Genomic DNA, 21922 nt, shown 5'->3' on the forward strand with positions numbered 1-21922 from the left:
TAACCCTCTTCTCTTCCATCTTATATTCCAACAAATAATTATGTCAACTTGTAAAATATTTCTCTGGTCTTTTAGAGTTGCCAACAGAAAGGGAGGGGGGAGTAGTGCAGCAGCTTGCAAAACCGAAACTGCATTCCATGGATGTTTTCATAGGTAATTTCCAGCAACCGAAGTTTCTGCTGCGCAAAATTCTAACTGGAGAGTATGATTGATGACTCTTGGCTATGGATGTGTCCCATTGGAGAATATGAATTATGATACATCTAGGGGGTGAGGGAAAACCAGAGTCAAGGGTGACAATGAATGATCAGAGTCAGCTACACCCAGGCAGCACCGGCATGTCTACTCCTAATAAATCTTCTTTGAGCTTTGAAAGTTCTGCTAGAGATTCATTTAAATGAGGATAACTACCGGAACCCTGACAAATTATATAATTTTAAAATCAATTTTTCCTCTGGACCTTGTAGAATCTTATCTAATTGTGCTAGTTCTCTATGTATCCCATGTCTTTCTGTATTTTTCTTGAATCTTGCTTATATTTGCATATACATCTATCACTCTACCTCGATTCCTTGCTCTTTTAATTCTTGTTTCATTTTTAATATCCCTTGCTCATTTAAGATGTCCTTATACCTTATTATCTTATCAAGATTTAACATATTTGGATATGTTGATGCTTCCATGGTTGATAACCAGATCGGAATTTTGTCATAATGATTTCTTTTAATCTTTTCCCAAATTAATAACAATGCATTTCTTATTTGGTGTCTTTAGAAATAACTATGCGTCTTGTTTTTCCCATCCATAAAAATGTGTGCCACCCTAATTGTAAGTTGTTTCCTTCAATTGTCAATATTTTGTTTTTCAACATTACCCAATCTTTGATCCATGTAAGGGCTGCTGCTGTATAATATAGTTCCCAATCTGGCAGAGCAAAAACCCCTCTCTTTCTGCTGTCCTGTAACAATTTTAACTTTATTCACGTTTTTTCCCCAGCCAAATAAATTTTGATATTAATTTGTTTAAATCTTCAAAAAAATTATTTCTTAACTTTATTGGTATCACTTGGAACAGAAACAGAATTTTTGGCAACTTGTTCATTTTTTTTAAAATAAAGTTTTATTGAGTTTTAACAAAACAAATAAAACATCTTATTTGAGTACAGCATGGTTCCGGGTTATCACATTTCCATACAGACACAATTTCGTATGCATATTCATCTTATGTATTCAACTTCATATCTTATTACTCTTTTTCCAACTTCTCATTATTTCTCCCTTTACTTCTCTTAATTTTCTTTTATGGTTATCTCATTTTCTTCTTATTCAATTGTATTTCTTTTACCTAAATTTCTATATCTTTTTATTCATTGTACTTATACTTTCGTCTGTCTTGTTTACAATTTCATATGTTCTCTTCCAACATTCTTAAGAAGCAAAATTCCCCCTACGATTGCCAAGTGCAACACCTTTAAATCATTGTTATTATCATATGAAATCTCATTAAACATTGAATTTGTGCATTTTAAAATTATAACATTCAAATTTCTAATATCTATTTTATATCATGTAAATCTCATCATTCAGACTCTGCTTGGTACTTCCCCTTGAAAATGTAAAAAGAAAAATTCTAAAAACATAGCAAAAACAATATATATATATATAAGTTCTGTCACACTTTTCTTCTTTCCCAAAAGATGAAAGAATACAAACTCACACAAACACAGGCAGGCAAGGTGGCTCGGACTTCACAGAGTTAATTCTTTGGAACTGATAGTATCCTTGGCATTCCAACACGTTCTGCCTGCCAAGTCCGAACTGATAACAAATAAAAATCTACTCACAGAAAATTACAAGGCTGTCCACAAAAATCATTCACGAAGAAAATCTGAAGTAAGATTAAACTTTGTCCCGTACAAAGTTCCAGCCGAAAACACACCCACTTTTATCCCGTGGGGTCTGGCTCAATGACTCAGCTCACTCTCTGACCCTCCCATGTGTCCTATGTTGCTGCTCATGTTTCTCCCTACGACGCTGCTTAGGATCAAGCCAACACTCTTCCTCTTTACTCCCTGTCAGGGGCTGCTCCAATATGCTTTCCTCCTGATTAATCTCAGGCTGTTCCTCTCGGTTGTCTGATGAAACATGAGGCATTATCAGGGAGGAAGGCATTACCAGAGAGGAAGGTCCTGGGGAGGAAGGCATTCCCAGTTCCTCCTCCTCATCTTCCAGGTCTTCTTCCTCTGACAGCATAGGCTCGGGAATCGGGGCCACAACACTATCCCCCACCGCAGGGCCCTTCCCCCAAGTCTGACGGTCAGGATGTGGTCGCAAGGGGAAATGGTCATGGAACATCCGTATAAGGTCCGGGGCGTGGATCGTGGAAGCATCCACCCAGGAGAGGACCTTCGGCCCATCCCCCTGCCTCTCGATCAAATACTGGAACTGCCCTTTCAGCCAGCGGGAATCCCTAATGCTGGCCACCTTGCCTTCTACTGTGCCATCTTCCCTGGGCACAGGTGGTGGATCAACAGCTGTGGGATGTCGGAGATAACACGAAGGAGCGTCAGGGACCAAAAGGGAATGGTGGAAGACTGGATGAATTCGCATGGAGCGCGGTAGAGTCAGTCGATAGGCCACGGGGTTGATGACCGCCTCGATGGGAAATGGGCCGATGAACCGATGGTCCAGCTTCTTTATCGGGCGGTCGACCTGAAGATGTTTTGTGGATAACCACACACGGTCTCCTACAGCCAGCGGAGGCGTTGCCTGTCGAGAGCGATCTGCAAACCGCTTGTAATCTTCCTTGGCCTGTATCAATTGCTGCCGAACTAACTGCTGAACTGAGTGAAGTTCTGAAAGGAATTCCCGGGTCTCGGTAACAGGGGAATCTAATAGTGTCAAAGGGAAAAACCACAAATGGTACCCCACATTAGCATAAAATGGTGTCATTTGGGTGGAGGTGTGCTGGGAGTTGTTGAATGCAAACTCTGCCAGAGGGAGATAATCAGCCCAGTTGTTCTGCCGTTGGTTTACAAAACAATGCAAGTATTGCTCGAGAATGCCAATGACCTTCTCCGTCCCCCCATCAGTCTCTGGATGGTGCGCCGACGACAAGCACACCTGCACCTGTGGTCCAAAATTGGGCTGTAAATTGTACACCGCGGTCAGAAACTACCCTGTCTGGCAGACCATGGAGACGAAAAACATGCTGCAAGAACAAATGGGCAGTTGTATGGGCCGTTGGCAATTTACGACACGGAATGAAGTGGGCCATTTTTGTCAACATCTCGACCACCACCAGCACAGTTGTAAATCCAGAGCACGGCGGTAAATGAGTCAAGAAGTCCATGGAAATTGCTCCCCATGGTCTTTCTGGAGTCGGCAGAGGTTGGAGGAGACCAGGAGGCGCACCTGTTGCGGTTTTCGCTTGCCTACACGGTACACAGGACGTGACATAGGCGTGGACATCATGCCGTACTCGAGGGCACCAAAAAGTCCGTGTTACAAGATGGAGAGTCTTAAAAAACCCAAAATGGCCGGCTGCAGGGTTGTTGTGACACTGAGTCATAATAAGGGCTTGAAGTGGCCCCGTGGGTACGTACAACTGGCCCCGATGCTTGAGTAAAACCCTCCTCCAAAGTCCATGGGGATTCAGGTCCAATCTCCCCCATCCTCTGCTGCGACCAAGCGTCTAGGCGCTGCGCTTCTCGCACCTGAGTCCACAAGTCCACCAGTTCTTGGACTGCGGCCATGGATTCTGCTGGCAGCACCGTCTGCGGAGGAAGGGGGTCCTCGGGGCAAAGGTACTCGGGTTTGCGGGACAGGGCATTCGCCCTCCGATTGTGACCACTGGGGATATAGGTTACAGAAAAATTGAACTGGGCAAAAAATGACCACCGGATCTGCCGCTGGTTCAACTTTCTTGCCGTTGACAAATGTTCTAAATTCCGATGGTCCATCCGAACCTCCACCTTCTGTCGGGCCCCCTCGAGATTATGTCGCCAAGCCTCAAACGCAGCCTTGATAGCCAGCAACTCTTTTTCCCAGATGGTGTAATTGCCTTCGGAAGGAGTGAGTTTCCGGGAATAATAAGCGCAGGGAAAAAGAGTGGCGCTATCCACCGGGGCTTGTAACAACACCGCCCCAATAGCCACGTTGGACGCATCCATCACCACCACAAAAGGACGATGCGGATCAGGGTGCCTCAGGATGGGTTCTGCGACGAAAGCATTCTTGAGGGCCTCAAAAGCCTGTTGCTACAGGGGGCCCCACTGGAACGGGACCTTCTTTCGAAGGAGCTGGGTTATTGGACCCGTCAGTTTGGCAAAACCCAGGATGAAAGTCCAGTAATAGTTAGCAAACCCCAATAGGCGTTGAACGTCCTTCACGCCACGAGGGGGTTCCCAACTACATAAGGCCTCCACCTTACGCGGGTCCATGGCGATGCCTTTGGGAGAGATGATGTGCCCAAGGAACTCAATGGAAGTCCGGAAGAAGAAACATTTCTCCAGCTTCGCATAAAGTTGGTGCTCCCAAAGGCGTTGCAAGACCAGATGAACATGTTGAAGGTGGCTGTCCCTGGACCCGGAATAGATCAGAATATTGTCCAGGTACACCACCACGAACCGATCTAACATATCCCGAAACACGTCATTCATCAGGTGCTGGAAGATTGCAGGGGCGTTGGTCAACCCAAACGGCATCACAGTGTACTCAAAATGGCTGTATCGGGTGCCAAATGCCGTCTTCCATTCGTCCCCCTCTCGCATCCGCACCAAGTTGTAGGCCCCTCGAAGATCGAGCTTGGTGAAGATAGTGGCCTCCCGCAACCTCTCCAACAACTCCGGAATGAGCAGCAAGGAGTAGCTATTCTGCACCGTGGTGGCGTTTAGTCGACGGTAATCACAGCACAAACGTAAGTCTCCCGTCTTCTTGACAAAGAGGACTGGGGCTGAGAGAGGGGATGATGAAGGCCGGATGAACCCTCGGGCCAAGTTTTTGTCCAAAAAGTCCCGTAGTGCGGCCAGCTCAAGCTCGGACATGGAGTACAATCGTCCCTTTGGTAGTGGTACATTGGGCAGAAGGTCCACTGGGCAATAATAAGGCCGATGCGGGGGTAACCGGTCCGCTTCCTTCTCACTGAACACATCCGTGAAGTCCGTCAGTTCAGGAGGCATGGAGACGGCAGAGGTGGTGATGTCCTGGCCAGCACAGGTGTGGCAGAAGTGGTCCATGCACTGCAGACTCGGAAAAGAAATGGCGTTCCGCGACCATGCCACCTGAGGATTGTGAATCCTAAGCCAAACCATGCTGAGGACTAATGGGAAATGGAGGTCCGCGGTGACATAAAAGCGGATCGCCGCCTCATGTTCTCCAATGACTAGGCGCAAAGGCTGGATGGCGAATTTAATGGGTCCTGCAATAAGTTCCCGCCCATCAATAGTCTCGACCCTCATCGGAGATTCCACCAGAACCAAGGGGACATCAAAATGGGCCGCAAAGGCCTGGTCCATAAAGTTAGTCGTGGCCCCTGAGTCCACCAGCGCATTCGCTGGAATCCCAACTGGTTAGCCAAGAAAACCTGAGTGTCCAAAATCAGATGCCGAGGGGGCCCAGAGTCAACCTCCGCTAATTCAGGCGGGCGTTTGATACGTGCCCGGCCTAGAGTTTTCCCCCAGGTCGGGCCTGCCCCATTTTCTGACTGATCACGCCGAGATTCAGGCACAGGCTTGAGTGCCCCACTTTGCTTTAGAGGACAAGAAATAGCGAAATGTCCTGCGCCCCCACAATACAAGCACAAACCCCTTTGGCGTCTCCACGTTTGCTACTGGGCCGTCAAGCGAGGTCTGACCGCTCCTAACTCCATTGGCTCCTCGGCCATTGCCACGACACGTTGGGTGACCCGGGGCGCTGTTAGCACAGGGCGCTGCAGTACAAATGCAGATGGCTGCTCCTGGACGGTGCGACGGTTCTTTCACTGTTGGAGACGTGCGTCGATGCGCAAGCATTGCGCTACCAGAGCGTCAAGGGTCGGGGCCGGTTCCATTCGAACTAACTCGTCCTGCAGCTCATCTGACAGGCCATCCTGGAAGGCGTCCATTAACGCTGCGTCATTCCAGTTGGAGTCCAGGCACAAAAGCCGAAATTCAGAAATAAACTTTTGCAGGGGGCGCCTCCCTTGGCGAAGGTCCTTAAGACGCCTGGCTGCCGTTTGCACTCATACATGTGGCGCATGTGTTGCCAAAAACCCTGGTAATTAGTTAATAACGGGCTGTTCTTGAGCAACAAAGGTGTGGCCCATCTGGCAGCCGAGCCAGAAAGGAGGCTTCTCACAAACCCCACCCGAGCCTGGTCATATGGGAAATCCTCTGGCCTCATAACCATAAATAACTGGCACTGTCCCATGAAAGCAGGGAACATCTCAGGCTTCCCAGAAAACTTATCTGGCACAGCCACCGGGCATTTCCGACGGGGAGGGGGAGGAGGAGCTGCATGAGCCTGCAGCAAAGCAATCTGGGCTGTTAATTGAGCCACTTGCTGTTGTAGAGTTTGATTTTCATCTTGCAGCTGTTGTTGAAGCTGCTGCTGGTGGTCCATCTTAGGTAAAAGATGGTTTAAGTCAGGTACGGGACAAAAATGTTCTGTCTCACTTTTCTTCTTTCCCAAAAGATGAAAGAATACACACAAACACAGGCAGGCAAGCTGGCTCGGACTTCACAGAGTTAATTCTTTGGAACTGATAATATCCTTGGCATTCCAACATGCTCTACCTGCCAAGTCCGAACTGATAACAAATAAAAATCTACTCACAGAAAATTACAAGGCAGTCCACAAAAATCATTCACGAAGAAAATCTGAAGTAAGATTAAACTTTGTTCCGTACAAAGTTCCAGCCGAAAACACACCCACTTTTATCTCCTGTAGGGTGTGGCTCAATGACTCAGCTCACTCTCTGACCCTCCCACGCCTCCTACGTTGCTGCTCACGTTTCTCCCTACGACGCTGCTTAGGATCAAGCCAACACTCTTCCTCTTTACTCCCTGTCAGGGGCTGCTCCAATATGCTTTCCTCTTGATTAATCTCAGGCTGTTCCTCTCAGTTGTCAAGTCCGGTAATTACAGGGTTAAATTCCTTAAGCCGACAACATTCTTGGCAGTCTCACGCAAGCTGTCTGCCAAGTCCGATAAGGAAGCAGGAACATAAATCACAAGCTGTCGCCACACACAGGATAATTCTGAAGCTTCTCTCACTAAATAACACGTCCCGAACAAGAACCCAGAGCTAATACACCCACTTTTATTCCCTGTGGGGCGTTTCAGTCTCTCATCTCAGTCTCTGATTTGTCCTTTCTTTCTGCATTGCATCTCACGCTTTTGCGTGCGTCTTTGCCTCGCCTCAAACCAACATTCCTCAGCCAGAGGCTCTGATACGCCCTCCTGGTTATCTGCCGACACCTGAGGCACAACCAGGGAGGAAGGTCTTGCCGAAGAGGAAAGTCCTGGGGAGGAAGGCAATTCCAAATCCTCTAACAAAGCAGGCTCAAACCTCAGAGCCAAATCCTCCTCTTCCTCATTATCCAAGTCTGTGTCCTCTAACAGAGCAGGCTCAAACCTCCAAGTCACAATACACACACACACACATATATGTATGTATGTATGTATGTATGTATGTATACGTATATGTATACGTATACAAATATGTATACACACACACACACACACACACACTGCTCAAAAAAATAAAGGGAACACTTAAACAACACAATATAACTCCAAGTCAATCACACTTCTGTGAAATCAAACTGTCCACTTAGGTAGCAACACTGATTGACAATCAGTTTCACATGCTGTTGTGCAAATGGAATAAACAGGTGGAAAGCATAGACATCCCCAATGAAGGAGTGGTTCTGCAGGTGGTGACCACAGACCACTTCTCAGTTCCTATGTTTTCTGGCTGATGGTTTGGTCACTTTTGAATGTTGGTGGTTTTTTCACTCTAGTGGTAGCATGAGATGGAGTCTACAACCCACACAAGTGGCTCAGGTAGTGCAGCTCATCCAGGATGGCACATCAATGCTAGCTGTGGCAAGAAGGTTTGCTGTGTCTGTCAGCGTAATGTCCAGAGCATGGAGGCGCTACCAGGAGACAGGCCAGTACATCAGGAGACATGGAGGAGGCCGTAGGAGGGCAACAACCCAGCATCAGGACCGCTACCTCCACCTTTGTGCAAGGAGGGACAGGAGGAGCACTGCCAGAGCCCTGCAAAATGATCTCCAGTGGGCCACAAATGTGCATGTGGCTACTCAAATGGTTAGAAACAGACTCCATGAGGGTGGTATGAGGGCCCGATGTCCACAGGTGGGGGTTGTGCTTACAGCCCAACACCGTGCAGAACGTTTGGCATTTGCCACAGAACACCAAGATTGGCAAATTCACCACTGGTGCCCTGTGCTCTTCACAGATGAAAGCAGGTAAACACTAAGCACATGTGACAGACATGACAGGGTCTGGAGACGCCATGGAAAACGTTCTGCTGCCTGCAACATCCTCCAGCATGACCAGTTTAGCAGTAGGTCAGTAATGGTGTGGGGTAGCATTTCTTTAGGGGGCCGCACAGCCCTCCACGTGCTCACCAGAGGTAGCCTGACTGCCATTAGGTACCGAGATGAGATCCTCAGACCCCTTGTGAGACCATATGCTGGTGTGGTTGGCCTTGGGTTCCTCCTAATGCACGACAATGCTAGACCTCATGTGGCTGGAGTGTGTCAGCAGTTCCTGCAAGACGAAGGCATTGATGCTACGGACTGGTCTGCCCGTTCTCCAGACCTGAATCCAATTGAGCACATCTGGGATATCATGTCTCGCTCCATCCACCAATGTCACATTGCACCATAGACTGTCCAGGAGTTGGGGGATGCTTTAGTCCAGGTGTGGGAGGAGATCCCTCAGGAGACCACCCGCCACCTCATCAGGAGCATGCCCAGGCGTTGTAGGGAGGTCATACAGGCATGTGGAGGCCACATACACTACTGAGCCTCATTTTGATTTGTTTTAAGGACATTACATCAAAGTTGGATCAGCTTTTTTCCACTTTAATTTTGAGTGTAACTCCAAATCCAGACCTCCATGGGTTGCTAAATTTGATTTCCATTGATAATTTTTGTGTGATTTTGTTGTCAGCACGTTCAACTATGTAATGAACAAAGTATTTAATAAGAATATTTCATTCATTCAGATCTAAGATGTCTTATTTTTGTGTTCCCTTTATTTTTTTGAGCAGTGTGTGTGTGTGTGTGTGTGTATGTATGTATGTGTGTGTATATATATATATATATATGGCCTTCAGCTTTGTTCGGGTATTTTCCCACGTCATTATAGTTGTGCTTTTAAAGTTGTAGCAACGTTTCAGCAGAATCTCATCTGCCATCATCAGGCTTCTGTATTGTGTCCGTCTGTAAGTCAGACTTTTACAGTGGTTTCAGATTTAAATTTGGGGCAGCCTATTGCTGTGCCAGAATGGTTTTTTCTTCTTCATCCTGATTGGTTGGGAGTCTTGGTCTGTGTTTATTGGTCTCGGAGTTTGCTGTGTTCTGCTTGATTGGTGTCTCTAATATCTTCTGTCTGTTTTTTGGCTCTTTTTGTATCTTGATTGGCTGGCAGCATTGTGTTACTTTATTGGAGGTCTTTAGTGCAGCTTGGCTTCGGGTAAATGGACGGCTATCATTAGTTAGGAAGCTGGGTTTCATCTGGGTGCCTGGTTGGGATGTGTTTGAGCTGGAAGTATCAGGGAGGATCTGTTTGTGCCCAGGTGTTTGCCTGGCTTGTGGTGTGGAGATTTTTTTGTTTGTGAGTGCAGGCTTCCAAATGATTGACAGCCTGGTGGAATCATCTCTTCTGTTCATGCTTTCTGGTCTTTTTTCAATCTCTATGATGATTCTGTGGCTGGAATTTTCTATAGTGGCTAGGGTTTTGGTGCCATTGAAGTTGATGCTATGACCTGTGGCTTCCATGTGTTGGACTAGTGAGGAAGTGTGTTCCAGCTTTTTGACTGCATTTTTGTGTTCATCCAGGCGGGTGCTTATTCTTCTATTGGTCTGTCCAATGTATGTGGCTGGGCATGATGCACAGGGGACTTCGTATATGCCTTGGTTTTCCAGGTCAATTTTGTCTTTGGGGTTTCTGATACATCGATGACACATTCGTGATTTGGCCCCATGGACAAGAAAACCTAAACAATTTCCTAACACACCTAAACAGCGCACACCCCAAAATCAAGTTCACCATGGAAACAGAAACAAACAAACAACTACCATTCCTAGATGTACTAATCTACAAAAAAACAGATGGCACACTAGGACACACCATATACCAGAAGAAAACACACACCAACCGCTACCTCAACGCCCAATCCCACCACCACCCAGCACAGATAAACTCCGTGGCTAAAACACTAATTACTAGAACCAAACGCCTGGCAGACAAGACACACATTAAGACTGAACTATGCACCCTGACTAAAATATTGACAGCCAACAGCTTCCACAAAAGCAAAATCACCAACTTGATCCACAAAAACACACTGAGACATAATAGAGACCCAGAAGATGAACAGACCCATGGAACAGCTGTCCTGCCCTACATAAGAGGCACTACAGACAAAATTAGTAAGATACTATACAGACACCACATCAAGACTGCCTTCAAAATAGACAGAAAAATAGCAGCCATCCTCAGAAACCCCAAAGACAAAATTGACCTGGAAAACCAAGGCATATACGAAGTCCCCTGTGCATCATGCCCGGCCACATACATTGGACAGACCAATAGAAGAATAAGCACCCGCCTGGATGAACACAAAAATGCAGTCAAAAAGCTGGAACACACTTCCTCACTAGTCCAACACATGGAAGCCACAGGTCATAGCATCAACTTCAATGGCACCAAAACCCTAGCCACTATAGAAAATTCCAGCCACAGAATCATCAGAGAAGCCATAGAGATTGAAAAAGACCAGAAAGCATGAACAGAAGAGATGATTCCACCAGGCTGTCAATCATTTGGAAGCCTGCACTCACAAACAAAAAAATCTCCACACCACAAGCCAGGCAAACACCTGGGCACAAACAGATCCCCCTGATACTTCCAGCTCAAACACATCCCAACCAGGCACCCAGATGAAACCCAGCTTCCTAACTAATGATAGCCGTCCATTTACCCGAAGCCAAGCTGCACTAAAGACCTCCAATAAAGTAACACAATGCTGCCAGCCAATCAAGATACAAAAAGAGCCAAAAAACAGACAGAAGATATTAGAGACACCAATCAAGCAGAACACAGCAAACTCCGAGACCAATAAACACAGACCAAGACTCCCAACCAATCAGGATGAAGAAGAAAAAACCATTCTGGCACAGCAATAGGCTGCCCCAAATTTAAATCTGAAACCACTGTAAAAGTCTGACTCACAGACGGACACAATACAGAAGCCTGATGATGGCAGATGAGATTCTGCTGAAACGTTGCTACAACTTTAAAAGCACAACTATAATGACGTGGGAAAATACCCGAACAAAGCTGAAGGCCATACATGTAAGTACCGAAAACTTAAGAATGAAAATATATATATATATATATATATATATATATATATATATATATATATATATATATATATATATATATATATATATTTATATTTATATTAAATTGATACCACAAATTAAGACAGATTTGGATAATTGGAAGAAATTACAACTCTCGCTTATAGGATGAATTGCCACAACAAAAATGAACGTGTTATTTCCTGTTTTTGTCCCTCATAAGTTCTTTCCCTTTCTATCTTCCCCCCCTTTTTCTCATTCCTTTTTTATACCCTTCTCTCTCTAATTTTCCCTTCTGTAGTTTTCTTTTCTGCTTCTCCTTGCTGTTCTTTTTCAGACTATTTTTCTTTTTAGCTGTTCCCTTTAATCTCAAACTTTTAACTCCTTTCCCCCTTTTCCCCCTTATTACCACACTGTGCATTATTTGATCATTGAAAATGGCTTCTTCTTTGTCCCGCCCTTCTTCTTGCTCTTGAAGCTTTTTCTTTTGTTTTTCATAGTTCAGAATCTCCATTTCAAAAAAGTCAAATACAAAGCCAAAGGATCTTCCTCCCCTTTCTGCATCTTCTTTCTGTTTTTTAAGCCGCATCTTCAATTCCTCCAGGAGTGATGGTGTTTTAAACACTTTTGAACAACCGCCTGATTGACTTTAAGTAAAAACAGAAAAAGAAAGAAAAAACCAGTGCCAAAACCTTGTTTTTTAAATCACCAAATGATCCCAGACTGTTCCTTCTTGTTTCTTTCCTTTGTTTTTCCTTTCTGTGGGTTACTGTATCTTTTAATAAGATTTCAGTTACAATGTATCCTTGGGAGTCTTTTCAAAGTTTCACTGTTAATCCTCTTTATTTTTCCAGGTGGCACTCCATTTTTCCATTATTCCAAGTTCCACCCTTTTGCCTCCACTCTTCTCTTTTTTAGGGCTTTAAAATGACCAAGAAAAAATCTTTATTCTCTTTTTGACACTTAGATTTCAGCTTAAGGTTGCCTATTAGTGTCAAAATAGATTAATATAAATTTCTTTCCATACCATTTGTAATTGTCAATATAAAGATTTAAAAAAGGGTTTTTAACCTCCTTTTCTCTCTCCTTTGCCGCTTAACGATCTTCTTTCAGAAGTATCCCTGTAGGTACTTTTAGATTCAAGGTACCTTGCTTAGATGTTCTCTGTTGTTTAGCCCGATCCGTCCTGCTTTCCTCTTTGTCTTCCTCCTGCACAATCTTATCCAGTCAGGTTCTTCTTTGAGGTGGCCATTTCTGACCACTGCTGCAACCGCCTTCGGGAAAGGGAGTTTAGACCAGCCAAGGAGGAGAGATGCGGCTCCCCTCCACTTGGCTAGCAATCTCCCCCCTCTTCACCTCTACGGGGTGGCTTCAGCCCCAAATCCAAAGGATCGGGGCGCTTCAGCGGCGAGCACAGATCGAAACCATGCACGATTGCGGATTTCGGTCTGTCGCTGAAGAGACCCAAACCAGAAGTCAACATGTTCATTTTTGTTGTGGCAATTCATCCTATAAGCGAGAGTTGTAATTTCTTCCAGTTATCCAAATCTGTCTTAATTTGTGGTATCAATTTTGTATAATTATCTTTTTAATATACTTTTCGCTGTTAGCCATATTCCTAAATATTTAACTTTTTTGACAATTTGCGTTTCCAATTTTTTTTCCAGTTCTTTGTTTCTTAGTAAGAATTTTTGTTTTATAATCTTTATTTTTATTTATTTTAAGACCTGCCACTTTTCCAAATTCTTCAATCTTTTGAATTAATTTGGTTCCCAATTCTAACAGTTCCTCAAGCACAAATACCAAATCGTCTGCAAAAGCTTGGACTTTATATTCCTCTTTTTTATTTTGAGACCTTTTATTTCTTGTTCCCCTCTAATCTTTTCAAGTTAACACTAGTCAGGATAAACATCCTTGCCTTACTCCCTTGAATATTTGAAAGTGTTCGGTTAACTCTCCATTTATTATTACTTTTGCTGTTTTTGTGGAACATATTGCTTGTACCATTCTTACAAATTGCTCCCCAAAATTCATAATTTCTAATTGTTTTGTAATAAACTGCCAATTCAAATTATCGAAAGCCTTTTGCACATCTAGAAACATCAATGATAATTGTCTTCCAGAATGTACTTCATAATATTCCAGTATGTTTATAATCGTTCTCAAATTATTTTTAATCTGTCTTTTTGGTAGAAATCCATTTTGATCTGGATGTATCAACTCATTTAACACCTTTTGTTAGCCTTTCCGCCATTATGGATGCAAATATTTTATAATCAATATTCAGTATTCTATAATGAAATAGGCCTTTAATTCTTTATTGGTTGGTGATTTGTCTCTTCTTTTGGGATTGATGCTGTGTATGCTTCTGACCAAGTTTTGGGTAATTTCGCTTCTGCCAGTGCTTCGTTATATCTATCTATCATAGTTGTCCCTAATGGCTTTTGTATATTTTTATAAAGTTCTACAGGTATTCCATCTGGGCCCGGGGTTTTATTGTTATTTTGTTTTTTTTACTACCTCTGCCATTTCCATCATTGTTATTTTTTCATTTAACATCATTCTTTTTATCTCTTCAATTTTGCTTAATTTTTTTCTTATCCAAATATTCTTTAACATTTTTTTCCATTATATTTTCCTGACTCTATAAATTCCTTAAAAATTATTGAATAATTTTCTTTTTCTCTTTTGTTCTGTGACATATATTCCCTTTGTCATCTTACAATTGGTGTATTATTCTCTTCTCCTTTTCTTTTCTTAATTTATTTACTAGCCATCTCTCTGGTTTATTCGCATGCTCAAAAATATGTTGTTTCATCCTTTTAACTTTTTGTGCCATTTCTTCCTGTACTATCAGATTCAGTCTATGTCTTATAAGTTCCATTTTCTTTTTAACTTTACCTTTTTGAGGGTTGTTCTTTAATTCTACTTCCAGTTCCTTAAGTTCCTCCTGTAGAACGTCTTGTTGATTTTTTTTCCTATTTTTTTCTTGCCACATATGCTATTGTCAATCCTTGGATGTACGCCTTTGCTGTGTCCCACAGCATTTGTGTTGTTGTTCCTTCTTTCCTATTTTCTGTGAAGAAGTCCAACTCCCTCTCCATCATTTGTACATATTCTTTATCTTTCATTATTGCTCGGTTCACTGTCCATCTTCCTCTTCTCTTCTGTCTTCTCCATATCACTTTTATTGGATTATGATCAGCCCAGGTGTTGGTCATTATTTCTGCTTCCTGCATATCATTCCTCAATCACGATGTCATCTATGCTATATCAATTCTTAACCATGAACAATGTGCATTTGAGCAAAAGATATACTGTCTACTTTTTTCATTTCGTTCCCTACATATGTCTTTTGTCATCTCAAAAAATGTGCTTGTAAATATTCTCCTCTTTAATTTTATTATTTTTACTACTTTTATAGTCCTTCTTAACCACCACCACTGCATTGAAATCACCTATTAAGCACTCATTTTCATATTCGGTCTTAATTATTTTTTCGTGTAGTTTCCGATAAAATTCTTTCTGATTATTGTTTGGTGCATATATTACAGTAAGCAAGATTTGTTTTAAATTTATTATTATTTCCATCATTAATACTCTTGCGTCTCCATCTGTATATATTTGTTTCACCTTTATCCTTTCCTTAATATACACAGCGATTCCCCTCTTCTTCTGTTGTGCTAAGGATGTGTAGAGATTCCCATTTTGGATTTTCCAGTATTTTAGCGTGGTGTTTCTTAATGTGGACTTCCTGAAGACATATTATATCTAGGTTCAATTTCTGTATCTTAGTCAACGTTTGTTTTCTTTTTGCTGGGGAATTTAGCTCATTGATGTTAATTGAGAGCATCTTTATTTCTTCCCCCATCTTGTTATTTGTATATGGGCCTTGCCCTTCTAGTTGTCCTTATCTCTCTTTGTATTTCGATTTGTGTATCCTGTCTCGCCGCTCGTTCTTTTTCCTGCCTTATTCTTTCTTTCTCTACCTCTTTCTCTTCTATTAGTTCTTCCTCTTGGCTTTTACTTTCACTCTCTTCTCTATTCTCTTGTTCCTCCTCTGTCGTGAAATACTGATCAAAAAATTCGTGTGCTTTGCTGGGTGTGTCGATCCTGAATTTTTTATCTTGCCATGTAATCAAAATACCTTCTGGGAGCAATCATCTGAACATCTTATTTATTCAGTTGAGTAGTTAAAAATTGGTAACATCTCTGTTCCCTGACCATTCTAGGTATCTGTCTTAATGTATGAATCTCTCTTCCTTTATATGTCACAGGTTCATCCTTTGTTCTCTGGTACACTTCCTCTCTTATTGTACTGGAAATATCTTATAAATAGCAATATCTGTATTTTTATGGATTTATGAGGCAGTACCCAATGTAAAAATTGTAATGGAAGTTTAGTATCCTCCAGAAATATGTAGAGCAATAGTGCTAACTAAGAATAATGTTGATTTTATTTTTTTGAAGAAAAAAGTGGAATATATAGTGCTATAGTGGAATTATGTAGTGCTATAATTTACATAAAAGTGGAAATTTATGTAAATTACAGCACTATATAAAAAGAAATATAAATATTTCCAGTTTAGGTACATTTTCAGATCGATAACATTATTTTCTTTTACAAACTTACCAAGATAATTACTTAACAATGTTAAGCCAATCAGTTTGCATTTGCAATTTGCAGCTATTTATTATTGATAATTAATTTACAGAACAGAAAATTATTTATAGAAAGAATTAAGCACTGTAAAATATTCTGCCTTATATTTCATTAAAATATAGCCTTCCTTGAACTAAATAATATTTTAATTCACTTTTTCACTTTAGCCTTGTATCTTTTGTTGATTTTTTTCTTTTTTAGCAAAGAATTATGGCAAGCAGGGAAATTTAATCATACCTATTAATTGGTTGATAATAAGCCCTTTATAAGCCTTCCGATTTGTGTAAATCATAGGAAAGCAATACATCATTCCCTTTTTAGAGGCTTACAGTGAAGTCCAATCAACATTTTGTTTTGCATTCTAAGAATGTTGGTTTTAGAGAGCTATATGTGTATACATAAATAACTTCTTTCTGAATCCATGCTTTACTTTTCTTTGGTTCATAATCCATTATAGATGAGCAAGAAAACAGGTTTTTCAGAGGTTGTGTGAGCATATTTAACATTTTTACACATGCTGAGGGATATGATAACTGAAAATAGTATGTCGTAAGAAAGGATAGCTCTAATAATTGGAAGGATTTTTATTCTACATATTTTTATTTATTGAAATTTATTATCTGCCTGTATATGCTGTTTTTTGCACAGAGCATCCTCTTCCTGTCAATAATTTATTAAAATGGTTTAATTTGGATCAAAAAATAATAATTGTACAATCATACAATTAATCATATAATACATAAATACATACAATACATTGTATGATTAATTGGATTATGATACATGCTGAAAAACAGCTGGTATGGACTACTTTGTGAAGGACCTTTTAATGCAGGGGTGTCAAACTCAAGGCCCACTAGCTGGATCCAGCTCGCAGGATGTTTAGATCTGGCCCGTGGGGCTACCCTGGAAACAATGAAAGACTGGCCACAGTGCCACAGCCAGCGAAAATGGAGCTTGGGAGAGTGAGATGCTCATATTGATGTGTTAGTATGCTATTCTGTATAATTGTTATTTATTATTAATTTTCTCATCTTTCTTTTTGTAGAAGATGTATGAAGCATCCAAGGATCATAATTGTTGGAAAGTTTGTTGACTGCTATTTTCTGAAAGTCCTAAAACTTAAACATCAATCTGGCATGGCACAGGAAAGCCAGCAGTTAGATATGCAGGTACTCCATGACCTCCGGCAACGTTTCCCTGAGATTCCTGAAAGTGTGGTATCTCAATGCATGCTCCAGGTAGGTATTGGTTGCCCCTACAGTAGTTTCTCTTTGAAGTAGTAGGTAAGAGTAACCAAACAAGATACAAGGATAACTTTTCGGAAACAAAAAGAGTATGGAAAAAACTGGGACAGTGGATTATAGGAAAAGAGAATAAGAACAAATATAGTAAAATTTGGTTATTTTAGCCAATTTTCATTTATCTTGTTATACTTGTAGGAAACAGTTTTCTTTCTTCCCCTTTCTTTTTTCTTTTACAAATGAAATAATTCTATTAGGCTCCATTTAATTAAAAATAAAGTATAACTTAAATAGCATGGGCATAGCTAGAAATTTATATCCTACTAAAATCAGTGGGGATAAATTCATTCTTAAGTTCTAAATCTTCAAGATTGGTAGAAGCACCTTGATATGTTCAGCTTTTGTTCTTGAAAGTACTTTCTATCCTATATTTTCTTCCTATACAACTCTTCCATTCCACTATTAGTTTCATTTACATTTATGAAATAAATAGAATATTGTACACATCCCCACTTGTGGGGAAAAAAGAATTATTCTGTAGAAAACTCAAGCCTTAAAGAGATAGGTATTTCAGTTTCTATATACATCTCCCATATCTGTTTTACTACTTATCCCAAGCTGCAGTAGGAGTAGTAGTTAAACATTCTGGTTAATTTATTGAATAACACAAATCAGATATTCTGGTTTGGGGGAAGCTTTTTAACTAATGAGGTTTGGAGTGATAATATCTGTTTTATAAATTTTTAGGAAGAATTAATGAGATACTTTATAGCTGCATAAATTTCAAAGTTGTAAGAAAATTTGTCTAGATCACACATGTCAAACTCAATGTTGGCGCACAATGTGGTTAGATCTGGCCCGTGGGGTTGCCCTGGAGAAAGCGAGGGGCTGACCCCTGCCGCCTGGTCCACCCCAGCCACGTGGGGCACTCTACCTGGGCACATACACAGGAAGTGTCGAGCACACGGGCTGGTGTTCCAGTGAAAGGGAAGTGCTCCTGGACTGCGAGGCCCTGGAGGCGGCAGAAAGCTGGTAGTGGGTGTGGCGCTGTGTCAGCATTCCAATTTGCATTCCAGTTTTGAATCTCCATGCAATTCAAAACTCCAAAACAAAGTCCATCAAAGTAAGAATTTATGAGAGAAGTCATGTTGGCACATCTGGGGAAAACCTGAATCTGAATTCCCGCATTTTCCCCCTTCCACACTAAACTCACACCCTGCCCCAATTTATGACTCCCCAGTCACATTAGCCAATCCACTGCTGAACTACCGCCAATTCCAGTCATTCCCCTCCAGACTCCAGCAACTTGTCCTTGATCTCTGACAAAAAATGTTATTGTGGCTATACTCCCTTCATCACTCTCCCATTCATAGAGTTTGCCCATCCCCCACCCTAAATCTGAATCAAGATGGATCTGGAGCTAACAGGCTGCCTCCCCTCAAGCATTGATAACGTCCTGAAATGAGACAAGTGACAGGAAATTAGGAATAAAAACCAATTAATTACCTCTTTCTGCCCCCCAGGGGGGCCCTTTGGCTTATCGGCAAATATCAGCTTTACCATCCAATCTGCCTTTACATCCCAACTTTTCACCCAGGTGGCATGAGACAAAAGGTACACCTTCCAATGGATTAGATATTGTAATAGGCCTCTATGTAATCTAGAGTCTAGGATTTTCTTTACCTCATAATGTTTCTCATCCTGGATTACTATTGGCTTGGGAGCTGGCTGATCTCTTGGTCTTAATTGTGAGCTAACAGCCTGTTTCAATAAACTGCTATGGAATACCAGATGCACTTTTCCTAATAAGCGAGGGAGTCTTAGTTGCACAGTTACTGGGTTTATCACTTTCACTATTGGGAGCGATCCTAGGAATTTTGGACCTAGTTTCTTTGCTGGCAACTTAGCCTAAGATATTTAGTGGACAAGTAGACCTGATCTCCCACTTGAAAAGGGACTTGTGGGATTGGTGTTTGTCTGCCTGCTGCTTTTACTTTGCATCTGCTTGGGCGAGGGCACACTTGGTATTGTCCCACCCCTGTTTCAGTGAGTCCATCCACTCGGCTAGGGACATCGAAGTGGAAGGCTCTCTAGGTAGCTCAGGCATAGGTGTGAAGTCCATTCCACTGGTGACTTGGAAAGGTGTTAAGCCTGTGCTACTTTGGACAGCGTTGTAGGCTACGATCTGTGAAAGGTAGCAGATCGGCCCAATTTTCTTGCTGGTAGTCTTACATAGCATCTCAGGTATTGTTCCACCATGGTGTTCGTCTGTTCTACGGCCCTGTTCATGCTTGGATAAAAAGCAGAGCTCAGCCCTTGAGAGGAACCAACAGACCATAGGAATTCCCTCCAGAACTTTGCGGTAAATTGATCGGAAATAATTTGCCGCGGCACTCCATGCAGCCTATAAATCTGCTTGATGAACATTTTCGCTAATCTCTTAGTTGATAGTAATCCAGAGCAAGCAGTGAAATGCGCTTGCTTAGAAAACAAACCAACCACTGTCCAAATGATGGTATTTCCACCATTCTCTGGGAGTTTGACTATAAAGTCCATAGCTATTTCCTCCATGGACAGCTGGGATCTGCTACTGGCTGGGGCCAACCAGGCAGCTTCCCTAGTCACATTTTCATGGCAGCGCATGTTGAACAGCTTTTTACATAGTCCGCCACATCTGCCTTTATCTTCGGCCACCAGAACTGCCATCTTGCCAATTGGAGGGTCTTTAGGAATCCAAAGTGACCAGCCAACTGGGAATTGTTACTGTGTTAAAGTACTTTCAGCCTCAGGCTGGCAGAAGGGTACAACTTAGATTCCTTCCAAGCTAATCCATCTTGCAGTGTTAGGATGTTGGAGTTATCTTTTAGCCATTGGTCAGCGGGGAGCACAGTCCTCATCTCTGCAGTGATTGGGCCTGCCACATGGTCGTCCCGACTCCTAGCTTGGATGAGCAGCTGGCTGAGATTGGGGTACAACTGCATGTACTACTTCCTCCTGCCTGTTGTTAAACTGAGGTTTTCTTGACAGAGCATCAGCCAATTTATTTTTCTCACCTGGGATATGATTCAGTTCAAAATTTAAGCATTTAAAATATTGCGCCCAGAGGGTTTGCTTAGGGAACAGTTTTCTTGGAGTTTTCAGTGCCTCTAGGTTCTTATGATCAGTCCAGACTTCAAAAGGCAGTTTGCTGCCCTCAAAGAAATGCCTCCAGGAGAGGAGGGCCCATCTGACTATGAAGGCCTCTTTCTCCCAGATGGCCTATTGTCTCTTGGTGTCGGTCAGCTTTTTGGATACATAAGTGCAAGGTTGCAGCTGGCCCAGGGAGTTTTCCTGTAGAAGACTGCAGCAGCGGCGACATTGCTGGCATCCGCTTGTACTACAAATGGCTGGTCGGGTTCAGGATGCAGGAGGATTGGCTCTTTAGAAAACAGTCCCTTCAACTCCTCAAAATCTCATTGATGTTCAGTTCAACAGTTGGTTGGGTTTTGGTTTAGGGTTGGCCTCCTTGGTTTTTAACAGCTCAGTTAGTGGTAAAGCGATCTCAGAGAATGCAGGAATGAACTGCTGGTAGAAGTTTGCAAACCCCAAGAAACTTTGAAACTGTTTCCAGGTGGGAGGAGGCTGCCAATCTAGCACCGCTTTAACTTTGGCTGAGTCCCATTTCAATTCCCTCGTTTGACCCTTGGTAGCCCAAGTAGTCTAGGGAAGTCTTATGGAACTCACACTTTGACAGCTTGGCATAAAGCTTAGCTTCTAGGAGTTTTTTCAACAGTTGTTGCACTAGTTTAATGTGCTTCTCCCTTATCTCACGGAAGATGAGAATGCCATCCAAGTAAACCAAGACCCCCTTGTATAGGTGCTCATGTAGCATCTCAGTAATGAGTTGCATAAACACTGTGGGGGCTCCCTGGAGCCCAAAAGGCATGTCATGGAGGGAGAGTCTGAGAAAAGAGTTGCCTTAGCACTTGGCCACCAGCAGCCCTGCTGCCTTCTTGCCATCCCCTTACCTCTTCCTCCTCCTGGCCTCTCCTGGTGGTCTCCCATCCTATCGCTGAGGATGCTTTGCTTACAAAGCTGAGTCTCCTTGCATGGAGAGGGAGCGGGCCTCCCTCTGGCCCATGCTTTGCCCTCCTGCATCCACCATAAGCATCCTGGCCAAGGAGAGCAAGTACAGCAGCAGCAGCTTCTAACAGGAAGTAAGCACGGCTGGGCACCCCCTTGGTGAAGGGCGACTGGCCAGTCTGTGCGGTCACAGTGCCCCAGGAGCTCAAAGGCCAGGCTAGGTAGTTGCCCTCTGCCTTGCACTGCCATCCAGGGGTCCTCCGCGTGGCCTGAGGTGGACAACGAAGCTCCTTTGGTGGACAAAGCTTAGGAGCTTGCCGTGCTTTCACTTCCTCCGTTGGAGACCTTTGGA

The 21922-nt window shown here is 42.7% G+C and overlaps 1 protein-coding gene across 3 annotated transcripts in view; it reads left to right on the top strand.

The window, feature by feature from the left end:
• The window catches only part of TAB3 (TGF-beta activated kinase 1 (MAP3K7) binding protein 3), a 56136-nt gene that overhangs the window by 4414 nt on the left and 29800 nt on the right, over positions 1 to 21922 (top strand). For all 3 annotated transcript variants that reach the window (XM_026680415.2, XM_087966874.1, XM_087966875.1), the window contains exon 2: positions 17313 to 17505. In XM_026680415.2, the coding sequence (XP_026536200.1) occupies positions 17320 to 17505 (186 nt within the window). In that variant the 5' untranslated portion in view covers positions 17313 to 17319. The remainder of the gene's footprint in view (positions 1 to 17312; positions 17506 to 21922) is intronic.

The sequence above is a fragment of the Notechis scutatus genome, chromosome 5 (genome assembly GCF_049901735.1).
Source record: "Notechis scutatus isolate UNSWTSFEM ecotype Mainland chromosome 5, rNotScu1.2, whole genome shotgun sequence".
Taxonomy (NCBI): domain Eukaryota; kingdom Metazoa; phylum Chordata; class Lepidosauria; order Squamata; family Elapidae; genus Notechis; species Notechis scutatus.